This window comes from Mobula birostris, chromosome 7 (assembly GCF_030028105.1).
Source record: "Mobula birostris isolate sMobBir1 chromosome 7, sMobBir1.hap1, whole genome shotgun sequence".
NCBI lineage: Eukaryota > Metazoa > Chordata > Chondrichthyes > Myliobatiformes > Myliobatidae > Mobula > Mobula birostris.
In genome coordinates this window covers 450,572-463,266 of record NC_092376.1, presented here as the reverse complement: position 1 = coordinate 463,266, position 12,695 = coordinate 450,572, and the positions used below count along the sequence as shown (strand labels likewise).

General features: G+C 44.6%; 1 protein-coding gene across 3 annotated transcripts in view; it reads right to left on the bottom strand.

Annotated features, from left to right (window-relative positions):
- LOC140199932 (protocadherin-16-like) overlaps window positions 1–12,695 on the bottom strand; it is a 454,953-nt gene that overhangs the window by 19,019 nt on the left and 423,239 nt on the right. For all 3 annotated transcript variants that reach the window (XM_072262411.1, XM_072262410.1, XM_072262409.1), the window contains 2 exons: window positions 7,923–8,200; window positions 1,701–1,842 (listed from right to left, as the gene is read on the bottom strand). In XM_072262411.1, the coding sequence (XP_072118512.1) occupies window positions 1,701–1,842; window positions 7,923–8,200 (420 nt within the window). The remainder of the gene's footprint in view (window positions 1–1,700; window positions 1,843–7,922; window positions 8,201–12,695) is intronic.

Sequence of the window (12,695 nt, the reverse complement as noted above, 5' to 3'; positions counted from 1 at the left end):
GGAATTTCGAAGAATGCTGGGAGATCTCACTGAAGCCTACCGAACATTAGAAGGATTAGATAGGGTAGATGTGGGGAGTATGTTTCCATGGTGGTGGTATCCAGAGCCAGAGGGCACAGCCTCAAAACTGAGGAGTGATCTTTTAGAACAGAAGTAAGGAGGATTTTTTTTTTTAGCTAGAGAGTAGTGAATCTGTGGAATGCTCTGCCACAGACTGCATTGGAGGCTAAGACCCGAGGAATAGTTAAAGTGAAAATTGTTATTTCCTGATCAGTCAGGGCATCAAAGGTTATGGAGAGAAGGCAGGTGAATGGGGTTGAGTGGGATCCAGGATCAGCCATGATGGAATGGCAGAGCAGAACTGATTGGCTGAATGGCCTAATTCTGCTTCTATTATCTACAGCAGTGATGTCGTCACCAAACAAATGACATTGGAGCAGTGCTTAGTCACACAGTCAGAAGTGTAATGTCGGTAGAGTATGGATTAGGCACACAGCCTTTTGGTGTACCAGTGTTGGAGGAGTGTTTCAGGGATGAGAAGGTACCAGGACAAGTGAGTTTGCTTTCCCTGGAATTGAGGCAGAGGGTTCCAGTTTGAGGAATACAAAGCGATGAGGGTCATCAGTAGAAACCTTTCCCTGTTGTAGAGGAGTGTATGGGTTTAGAGTGAGAGGTAAGATGTTTTGAGAGGATCAGATGAAGAATGTTCCTATATGTAATGTTGATGAAGGGTCTTGGCCTGAAACGTTGACTGTTTACTCTTCTCAGTGAATGGTGCCTGACCTTCTGAGTTCCTCCAGCATTTTGTATTTGATACTGAAGGTGAGGAATATTTCCCCCTGGGGAGTGGTGTGGAATCTAGAACACACCGAAGACTTTGAAGAAATATTTTGACAAGATGTGAATCACAGGTCAAGACCGTGCATGTAAATGGCAACAGTATATATTGCTGTTGATGGCCATTCTGGACGTGCTGAGCCGAAGGCCTGTTTCTAGGTTGGATCACTCTTGGATTCTGTAATTCTATGAGTCCCGTAAGACCATAAGAGCTAGGAGCAGAATTAGGCTATTTGGCCCATTGAGTCTGCTCCACTATTTCATCATGGCTGAGTTATTATCCCTCTCATTCCCATTCTCCCACCTTCTCCCTGTAACATTTAACACCCTGATTAACCAAGAACCTATCAACCTCCACCTTAATTATATACCCACTGACTTGGCCCCCACTACCACCTTTGGCTATGACTACCACAGCTGTATGTGCCAACAAATTCCACAGATTCACTACTCTCTGGCTAAAGAAATTCCTTCTCATCTCTGTTGTTAGTAGATGTTACTCTTTTCTGAAACTGCCCTCGCATCCAAGAGGCTTCTACCATAGGAAGCATCCTCTTCACATCCATTCTATCCATGCCTTCCAACATTCAATAGGTTTTAATGAGATCCCCCCCTTATTCTTCTAAACTCTCATGAGTACAGGCCCAGAGCCATCAAATGCATCTCACACATTAACCCTTTCATCCCCAGACTTATTTTTGTGAACCACCTCTGGTCTCTCTCCAATGCCAGCATGTCTTTTCGTAGATCCCCTTACAGAACTCAATCTCACCTCACCAAACCTTTCCCCAGGACCAGCTCCCCTGCCCAACGCTTCCCCAACTCAAGGATACATCTCTCTGGCCCTTTGCTGGATCACTCACCATTATGAGGGTCAATGTTAAACAGCCCACTCTCCAAGGTCATCAGGTAGTAGAGGATCTGTCCGTTTGTTCCAGAGTCCCTGTCTGTTGCCGTGACTGTTATGATGCTGGTGCCAGGAGGAGTGAACTCTGATATCGACACCTGCCAAAAGAGTTAAACACGTGACTTTCAGACAAAGCAACAACGAGGAACAACAGTGCACAGTGATGATCTAGCACTCTTGTGGCTGCTTCTCTCCGTCACCTCCTGTACGTGTCTGAGTGTCCCAGTATCAGTTCCACTATACACAGGACGGAGAACAGTACAGTACAGCCCATGACGTTGTGTCAACCTACATAAACCATCTTGCACAATCAATCTAACCCTTCACTCCTACAGACTCTTTCATTCATGTGCCTTAAATGTCCCTAATGTGTCGGCCTCCACCATCAGCCCTGGCAGTGCACTGCCTGTACTTACCACTCTGTAAAAAAACCTTCCTCTGACATCTCCCCCAAAATTTACTCCTATCACCTTAACTGTTGCTTCAAGAGAAAAGCCCGTCTAAGAGATAATGTTGAAGCTCTTTAAATCCCTGCGTAGACCACACTTGGAATATTGTGCTCAGTTCTGGTCACCCCATTATAGGAAGGATGTGGAAGCTTTAGAGAAGATGCAGGGGAGGTTTACCAGGATACTGCCTGGATTAGGGAGCATGTCTTATGAGGAGAGGTTGAGCGAGCTGGGGCTTTTCTCTTTGGAGCGAAGGAGGATGAGAGGTGACTTGATAGAGGTGTACAGGATGATAAGAGGCGTAGATTGAATGAACAGCCAGAGACTTTTTCCCAGGGTGGAAATGGTTATTACAAGGGGGCATAATTTTAAGGTGATTGGAGGAAAGTCTAGGGAGATGCCTGCGGTAGTTTTTATTAACTACACAGAGGGTGGTGGGTACGTGGAACACTCTGCCAGGGGAGATGGTAATGGCAGATACATCAGGGACATTTAAAAGACTCTTAGATAGACACATGGATTAAAGAAAATTGGAGGGTTGGAATGATCTTGGTTAAAAGGCTAGCACAACACTGTGGGCCGAAGGCCTATACTGTATTGCAGTTTGTATTCTATGTTCTTACCTATTATGTTTCTTGAACAAAAAGGAATAATATTTGCCAGCCTGGTATTACTCCTGTGGTTAGTGAGGACACAAAGACCATCCCCAAAGGTGCAGCAATCTCTTCGCTCATTTCCTGCAGTAACCTTGGGTATATCCCATCTGACCCTGGGGACTGACAAAGGGTCTCAGCCTTTATTCATTTTCATAGATGTTACCTGACCTGCTGGGTTTCTCCATATCCCTCTATTCCTGACCTGATGAAGTGTTTTGGCCCAAAGTGTTGACTGTTTGTTTTATTTCCAGAGATGCTGGCTGGCCTGCTGAGTTCCTCCAGCATTTTGTGTACTGCTCTAGATTTTTAGCATCTGCAAAATCTGTTATGTTCATCTAACAGAATCTGAGCAGTCTAAATCTTCTGCATTAAGGAGGTGCCAAACTGCTGCAGGAGGAAGGGTACAGGTTGGATGGTAAGGATTTCTTCTGAGGCAGATGTGAGCTACAACGGGGACAGGCTGTCCCTGAATTTGAAAGCAAACAGCATCCATAAGATCATAAGACATAGGTGCAGAATGAGGCCATTCAGCCCATCGAGTCCACTCCGCCATTTCATCATAGCTGATTCCCATTCAATCCTGTACACCAGGCCTCTCATCATATCCGTTGATGCCCTGACCAATCAGGAATCTATTAACCTCTGCTTTAAATATACCCATGGACTTGGCCTCCACTGCAGTCTGTAGCAGAGCATTCCACAGTTTCACCGCTCTTCAGCTAAAAATTGTCTCCCTCTATTCTAAAAGGTCACCCTTCAATTTTGAGGGTGTTCCCTCTAGTTCTGGATACCCCCATCAGAGGAAACATCCTCTCCACGTCCATCTTATCCAGTCCTTTCATCATTCAGTAGGTTTCAATGAGATCCCCACTCATTCTTCTAAATTCCAGTGAGTACAGGCCAAAAGCTGCCAACCGCTCCTCACATGTTAACCTCTTCATTCCTGGAATCATCCTCATGAACCTCCCCTGGACTCTCTCCAATGACAACACATTCTTGCTGAGATACAGGGCCCAATACAGTTGACAATATTCCAAGTGTGGCCTGACCAGTGTCTTACGAAGCCTCAGCATTTATGTGCTTGTTTTTATATTCTATTCTCCTTGAAATAAATGCTAACATTCCATTTGCCTTTTTTACTGCAGACTCAACCTGTGAATTAACCTTCTGGGAGTCTTGCACAAGGACTCCGAAGTCCCTTTGCACCACTGATGTTTGAATTTTCTCCCCATTTAAGTAATAGTCTGCACTATTCCTTTTACCAAAATGTATTACCATGCACTTCCCAACACTGTATCCTATCTGCCACTTTTTTGTCCATTCTTTCAATTTGTCTAAGTCCTTCTGCAGTTGAATTGCTTCCTCAGCACTACTTATCCCTTGACCTATCTTTCTATCATCTGCAAAGTTTGCCACAAAGCCATCAATTCCAAGATCAAAACCATTGACAAACAATGTGAAAAGTAGCAGTCCCAATAATGACCCCTGAAGAACACCACTAGTCACTGACAGCCAACTGAAAAGGCCCCTTTTATTTCCACTTGCTGCCTCCTGCCTGTCAGCCATTCCTCTCTCCATGCCAGTATCTTTCCTGTAACACCATAGGATTTTATTTCGTTGAGCTGCCTCATGTGAGGCACCTTATCAAATGCCTTCTGAAAATCCAAGTAAATGACATCCCCTGGCTTTGTGTGCCCTGCTTGTTCCTTCCCTGAAGAATTCTAATAGATTTGTCAGGTAAGATTTCCCTTGACAGAAGCCATGCTGACTTTGACTTATTTTATCATTACTCTCCAAGTACCCCAAAGTCTCTTTTCCAATGTTTTTATTAATTTTACATATAAGAATAGAGTACAAGAAAAAATATATATCAATACATTATACTAGATTGGATATAAAGACTCCTTACCCTATATTCATGCAGATTAATTAATTCATAGCATTGAAATGTAGTAATTTTATTATATAAACAAAATCTAACTCACTACCAAGACCGAAGCTGATTAGTAAAGAAAAAAAGGGAAAAAAATATTAGTCATCATCTGTGCTTTAACAGCAAATCAAAGGTTTGGAAAATAATTCAAAAAAGGTCCCCACAATGTTTGAAAGTCTTGGCTAGATTCAGAGATTGAACATCGAATCTTCTCTAAATTTAAACATGACATCACATCACGTAACCATTGAGCGTGAATAGGGGGGCCACATCTTTCCATTTAAACAAGAGCGTCTTTCTGGCCATAAGAGAAATAAAAGCGAAAATGTGCAAGTCAGGTGACTCCAAAATAATATCCTTTCCCCCAACAATACCAAATAAAACGGTCAAAGGATTAGGCTTAAAGTTTACTTTGAAAAGTACGGAGAAAGATTGAACTACTTCTTTCCAATATTTTCCAAGACTCAGACATGTCCAAAACAGATGAATGAGTGAAGCTTCTCCATTATTACATTTATCACAATATAGAGATATATCTAAATAAAAACGAGACAACTTATCCTTGGTCATATGGGCCCTATGGACCACTTTAAATTGTAGGAGAGAGTGGTGGGCACATAACGATGAGGTGTTAACCAATTTATGTGGCGAGGTGGGAAGAGGTATAGTCGAGGTAGTTATGAGAGTCAGTGGGTGCATGTGCATCTCTGGAGACAGACTGTCTACTGACATCTTCTACAAGCCCACTGACTCTCATAACTACCTCGACTATACCTCTTCCCACCCCGCCACATGCAAAAATGCCATACCCTATTCCCAGTTCCTCTGTCTCCGCCGCATCTGCTCTCAGGATGAGGCTTTCCGTTCCAGGACATCTCAAATGTCCTCTTTCTTTAAGGATCATGGTTTCCCTTCTACGGTGATCGATGATGCCCTCACCCGCATCTCCTCCATTTCCCACACTTCGGTCCTCACCCCATCTTCCCGCCACCACAACAGGGACAGAGTTCCCCTTGTCCTCACCTACCACCCCACCAGCCTCCGGATCCAGCACATTATCCTCTGCAACTTCTGCCACCTTCAACAGGACACCACCAGTAAGCACATCTTTCCCTCTCCACCCCTCTCCGCTTTCCGCAGGGATCGAACCCTCTGCGACTCACTTATCCGCACGTCTATCCCCACGGATCTCCCACCCGGCACTTATCCCTGTAAGCGTAAGTGCTACACCTGTCCCTACACCTCCTCTCTTGCCACCATTCAGGGCCCCAAACAGTCCTTCCAAGTGAGGCAACACTTCACTTGCGAATCTGTTGGGGTCATCTATTGCATCCGGTGCTCCCGGTGCGGCCTCCTCTACATCGGTGAAACCCGACGCAGATTGGGGGACCGCTTCATCGAGCACCTCCACTCCGTCCGCCACAACAGACAGGATCTCTCGGTAGCCACCCACTTCAACTCTGCGTCCCATTCAGATATGTCCATGCATGGCCTCCTCTACTGCCATGATGAGGCTAAACTCAGGTTGGAGGAGCAACCTCATATACCGTCTAGGTAGTCTCCAGCTCCTTGGTATGAACATAGAATTCTCCAACTTCCGGTAATTCCCTCCCCTTCCCTTCCTCTATCCCTATTTCACATCACCTCCCTCATAGTTGCGCCTCCTTCTACTACTTTGCATTGTTCTCCTGCCAATCACCTCCCTACTTCCCCTCCCCCACCCCTTTGTCTTTCAAATTACTGTTTTTTTTCAACTACCAGCATTCTTCAAACCCTCCCCAAGTTCTTCCTTCAGTCCTGACGAAGGGTTTCGGCCCGAAATGTTGACCAATCTTTTCAATTGATGCTGACTGACCTGCTGAGTTCCTCCAGCGCATTGTGAGTGTTCCTTTGACAACAGCATCTGCAGATTATTTTGTGTTGTTGATACTCGTCTGTCGGGGTGATACCCAAAGCAGCAGTGTGGTAGATGATAAACAGAAGAGACCCTGCAGATGCCGGAAATCCAGAGCAACACACACAAAATACTGGAGGAATTCAGCAGGTGAGGTAGCATTTATGGAGGGGAATAAACAGTCGACATTGCCCAGCTCTTGGTCTGACCTCTGTCCCGACCACCTACAGGCCGTGACATTTCTCACTGTCTGTGAGTCCTGCAGCTCCTCTTGTCTCACCACTATCCCCACCAACCTCGAGTCTCTCAGACTTCCCTCCACCCCTCGTTCCCCACTCCCATCTTCCTCCCATTCCATTTTCCCTGTACACCTCAACTCTCCCCTCTCCTCTTACCCCTCTAAGCCTTTACCCTACCCTGACCCCTCCTCCGACCTTTCCCTCTCATAGGCAGAACGTGTCCTGATGAAGGGTCATGGCCTGCTATGTCGGCAGTTTATTCCCCTCCAAAGATGCTGCCTGATTTGCTGAATTCCTCTAGCATTTGGTGTTATTGTAGACGAGAAGGTTGAGGAAATACAAAAGTCAGACAAGGAAGGCGGGGCAGTGCCGGGAGTGAGGAATTCTAATAGGACACACTGCATTTATTTGAATGCAGGAAACCCAACATATATGGCAGATGAACTCAGGGCATATTACAGAAACATAGTTGAGGGAGGGGCAGCACAGGCACCTCAAAGTTCTGGGGTACAGAACTACAGGCATGATAGAGGTTGGCGTGACAGGAGGTCAAGTTTTATGTTTGATTAGAGAGATTATCACAGCAGCATTTTGCGAGGATATTTGTCCAGTGAGGTTACACTGGTGGAAGAAGGGGACCATTCTCCAGATCCCTCAGTAGTCCCTCAACATTTCAGGCCAAGACCTTCATTAGGACTGGAAACAAAGGATGTAACAAGAATAAAAAAAGCTAAGGCTATTTTAATATTTACTTATTTTTAATATTTTTAGTATTTAATATTTGTAATCCAGGGAGTGGGAAGCGCAGAATCAAATATTGCTGTGATGATTGTACGTTCTAGTATCAATTGTTTGGCGCCAATAAAGTATAAAGTATTTGAACGCAAAATGTTCAGACTAGCCAATGAAGCTAAAATGAAGTGGTGCAAAGGTGTGGCTAGTGCAAGAACTGAGTGGTTGTGTGTCTTCATGTGTATGTATGCATGTGTCGGATCCTGTGTGCTTACCTGGTACAAATCCTGCACAAAGACAGGGGGGTTGTCATTGACATCTTCAACGCGGATGGTGATGTTTGCCTCAGTGCTGTGTTTGGAGTCAGAGGAGTGGACCGTCAACAGGTACCATGTACGCTGCTCGAAGTCTAGCTCTGCTGCCAGGGAGACAACTCCATGGTAACGACTGATGCTGAACACTAGGCTTTCAGTTGCCAGACTGTAGGTGAGCATCGGGCCTGAGTCCACATCGTTGCCTGTCACCTTGGTGATCTCTGAGCCAATCGCAGTATCTGTGGCCAAAGCATGGACATGTCAGTGAGGCATCATAAGTCATTGGTCAGACTACACATGGAGTATTGTGAGCAGAATCGGGCCCTTTATTTAACAAAGGATGTGCTGGCATTGGAGAGGATTCAGAACAGGTTCATGAGAACGATGCCAGGAGTGAATGTATGAGGAGTGTTTGATGGTTCTGGAGAGGAAGAGGGTCTGGAGCAGATTCATGAGAATGATCCCAGGAATGAATGTATGAGGCATGTTTAATGGTTCTGGAGTTTAGGTTTCAATAAGATTGATTTTTTTAATTGCATATTTAAAGTTCTAGATAGAATGGACATTCAGAGGATGGGGGGGTGGGGTGGTAATCTAGGATCAGAAAGCATAGCCTCAGAATAGAGGAACATCCATTTAGAACAGAGATGAGGAGGAATTTCTTTGGCTAGGGAATGGTGAATCTGGAATTCGTTGCCACAGAGGACTACGGAGACCAAGGCATTGTGTATGTTTAAAACAAAGTATGATAGGCTCTTGATTAGTCGGGGCATGAAAGGTATCTGGGAGAAGGCAGTGGAATGGGGTTGAGAAAGATAATAAATCAGCCATGACTGAGTGGCGGAACAGACTCAATGGATGGCATAGTATAATTCTGGTCAGTCACACGAGCACCTCCCCAGCACCCAGTCATTATCCACTCTGAGCAAGGACTGGTCAGTGCTGCCAGAGATATTGGAACTTCTTTTGCCAACCAGGGCTCAAACCCCTGGAGTTTGGGGCTTCCGGTCTGAAGGTCAGTCTCACACCATCCTGCCTTTGCTGTGGCTACCAGGATAGAGGCTCATCAAGACCACCAGTCAGGGCTTGGTCACAATCCACATGTTCAAGACTGACAATTAATGGAGGGGTGCTCTGTGGGAGGGGCATTACAGATGGGAGTCGTACTGAGGGAGGGTCACACACTGGGATAGACGTCGGTGTGTGAGTAAACTGTGAAGAACAGCAATGAGGATGAGGAGGATGTAGAACAGAGTTGTTTCTTCTCAGAGGAAGGCTGATATGCTGAGTTTTGTGGAGTCTGCGTTTGGGCTGCAACAGTGACATGGCTGCTGGCTTACCAAAGTTTGTTTCTGCAACTTTTATTGGAATTTGGGACTGTGCACAGGGAGGGTCAGTGCTGGAGTTTTATCTCACAGACTTCCCTGCTTGTCTGCAGGGGACTACTATCCTTTGTCTCTTCGAGTCATAGAGCCATAGAAAAGAACAGCACAGAAACAGGCCCTTCAGCCCATCTAGTCCATTCTGAAACAATTTAAACTTGCTACTCTCATTGACCTGCACTGGGGCAATAACCCTCCATATGCCTGCCATTCATGTGCCTATCCAAACTTCGCTGAAACATTGAAATTGAGCTTGCATGCACCACTTGTACTGGCAACTCGTTCTACATTCTTACAACCCTCTGAGTGAAGAAGATTCCCTCATGTTCCCATTAAACTTCAGCTTTCACCCTTAATCCATGACCTCTGGTTGTAGTCCTACCGAATCTCAGTGGAAAAAAACCTGGCTTGCACTTACCCTATCTATACCCCTCATAATTTTATGTACCTCCATCAAATCTCCTCTCAATCTTCTATGTTCCAAGGAATAGAGTCCTATAACCTATTCACTCTTTCAACTCAAGTCCTTCAGACTTGGCACCATCCTTGAAAATTTTCTCTTACTTTTTCAGCCTTATTTAACTTTTTCCTGTTGGTGACCAAAACTGCGCACAATACTGCAAATTAGGCCTCACCAATGTCTTATACAACTTCAACATAACATCCTATCTCTTGTACTCAGTACTTTGAGTTATGAAGTCCAATGTGCCAAAATCTTTCTTTCCAATCCTATCTACCTGTAATGCCACCTTTAAGAAATTATGGACCTGTATTTCCAGATCCCTTTGCTTTACCACATTCGTCATTACCCAACTGTTCACTGGCAAGAAGACGTAGCTTTCCTCACTGTCCACTACACCTCCAACCTTGATGTTATCTGCAGATTTGCTGATGCAGTTAATCACAATATCATCCAGATCATTGAAATAGATGTCCCACAACAATGGACCTAACACCGATCCCTGTGGCACTCCACTAGTCACAGGCCTCCAGTCTGAGAAACAATCATCTACTGTCACTCTCTGGCTTCTCCCACAAAGCCAACATCCAATCCGATTTACTACCTCATCCTGAATACTGAGTGACAGACCCTTTTTTGACTAAACTCCCATGTGGGACCTTGTTAAATGCTTTGCTAAAGTCCATGCAGACACCACTTCCTTGCCTTCATCCACTTTCTAGGTAACTTCCTTGAAAAGCTCTATAAGATTGGTTAGACATGACCTTTTGTCAGAACTGCTCTTGGAAAGACTGATAAGTGTTGTGACTAAGTTAATTCAGCAGCATTTTGATTTCTGATTTTGTGGGGCTTTGACAGAGGAATGGGAAGCAGTATGATAGAGCTGGGGATGAGCCTGCAGGTTTACAAGTACAGACTTTTGTAGGTGATGGATGTAACATGAATTTCGGAAGGGCAAACTAATGATTGGGCACAAATTCAGCCAGTGCAAGGAGTTAAATAATACCACAGAGGTAAACTTTGAAATGGTGAAGAATGCCGGACCGAAGATGCTGTACTTAAATGCACATAGTATTCAGAATAAGGTGGATGAACTTGTGGCGCAATTAGAGATTGGTCAGTATGATGTTGTAGGCTTCACTGAATCGTGGCTGAAAGAAGCCCATAGTTGGGAGCTTCGTATCAAAGGATACACTTTGTATCTAAAGGACAGACAGGAAGGCATAGGACTTCCTGTAAGAGATGGAACTACATGTTTAGACAGAGGTAACATAAGGTCGGAGGATGTCAAATCTTTGTGGGTGAAGTTAAAAAAACTGCAAGTATAAAAATATCATAATGGGAATCATATGTATATTGGCCTACAAACAGTAGCCAAGATGAGGGGTTGAAATTGCAAAGGGAGCTGGAAAAGGATGTAAAAACGGTAATGTCACAATTTTAATGGGGGACATCAGGATACAAGGGGATTGGGAAAATCAAATTGGTGTTGGATTGCAGGAGAGGGAATTTGTTGAATGGCTATGAGATGGCTTTTCAGAGCAGCTTGTGTTTGAGCCTACTAGGGGAAAGGCTGTCTTCAATTGGGTGTTGTGTAATAACCCAGATCTTATTAGTTAGAATGTAAAGGAACACTACGGAGGTAGTGATCATAATATGATTGAATTCATACTGCAATTTTGCATTTGAACTTACTGCATAACTCATATGTATCAGTAGCACAATGGAATAAAGGGAATTACAGAGGCATGCGAGAGGAGCTTGCCCAGGTGGATTGGAGGAGGATACTGGCGGGGGTGATGGCAGAGCAGAGATGGCTGAAGTGTCTGGGAATAGTTCACAAGGCGCAGAACAGATATGTCGCACAGAAGAAGTTGTTCTCAAATGGCAGGGGTGTAGGCAGCCGTGGCTGACAGGGGAAGTTAAGGACTGCATACAAAAAACAAGGAAAGGGCATATACTGTAACATAGCAAGTGTGAGTGGGAAACTGGATGATAGGGAAGTTTTTGAAATCCAACAAAAGACAACTAAAAAGCCATAAGAAGGGAAAAGATAAAATATGAGGACAAATGAGCTAATAATATAAAGCAGGAGACTAAAGGATTTTTCAGTTATATAAAGAATAAAAGGGAGGTGAGAGTTGATATTGGATCACTGGAAAATGATGCTTGTGAGCTAGTATTGGGAGACAAAGAAATGGCAGATGAACTTAATAAGTACTTTGCCTCAGTCGTCACTGTGCAAGACACTCGCTGGAGGTCCGCGAGTGTCAGGAAGCAGGAATGAGTTCCATTGCTATTACAAAGGAAAAATTGCCGGGCGAACTCAAAGGCCTTAAGGTGGATGTGACCTGTACCAGATGGACTACATCCCAGAGTCCTGAAGGGGTAGCAGATGCATTGGTTATGAACTTCCAAGAATCACATGAATCTGACATGGTCCTGGAGGACTGGAAAATTGCAAATATCACTTCACTCTTTAAGAAGGGAGGAGGGCAAAAGAAAGGAACTTAACCATATAACCAATTACAGCATGGAAACAGGCCATCTTGGCCCTTCTAGTCCGTGCCGAACTCTTACTCTCACCTCATCCCACCGACCTGCACTTAGCCCATAACCCCTCATTCCTTTCCTGTCCATATAGCTATCAATTTAACTTTAAACAACAACATCGAACCTGCCTCAACCACTTCTGCTGGAAGCTCGTTCTACACAGCCACCACTCTCTGAGTAAAGGAAGTTCCCCCCATGTTACCCCTAAACTTTTGCCCTTTAACTCTCAACTCACGTCCTCTTGTTTGAACCTTCCCCTACTCTCAATGGAAAAAGCCTATCCACGTCAACTCTATCTATCCCCCTCATAATTTTAAATACCTCTATCAAGTCCCCCCA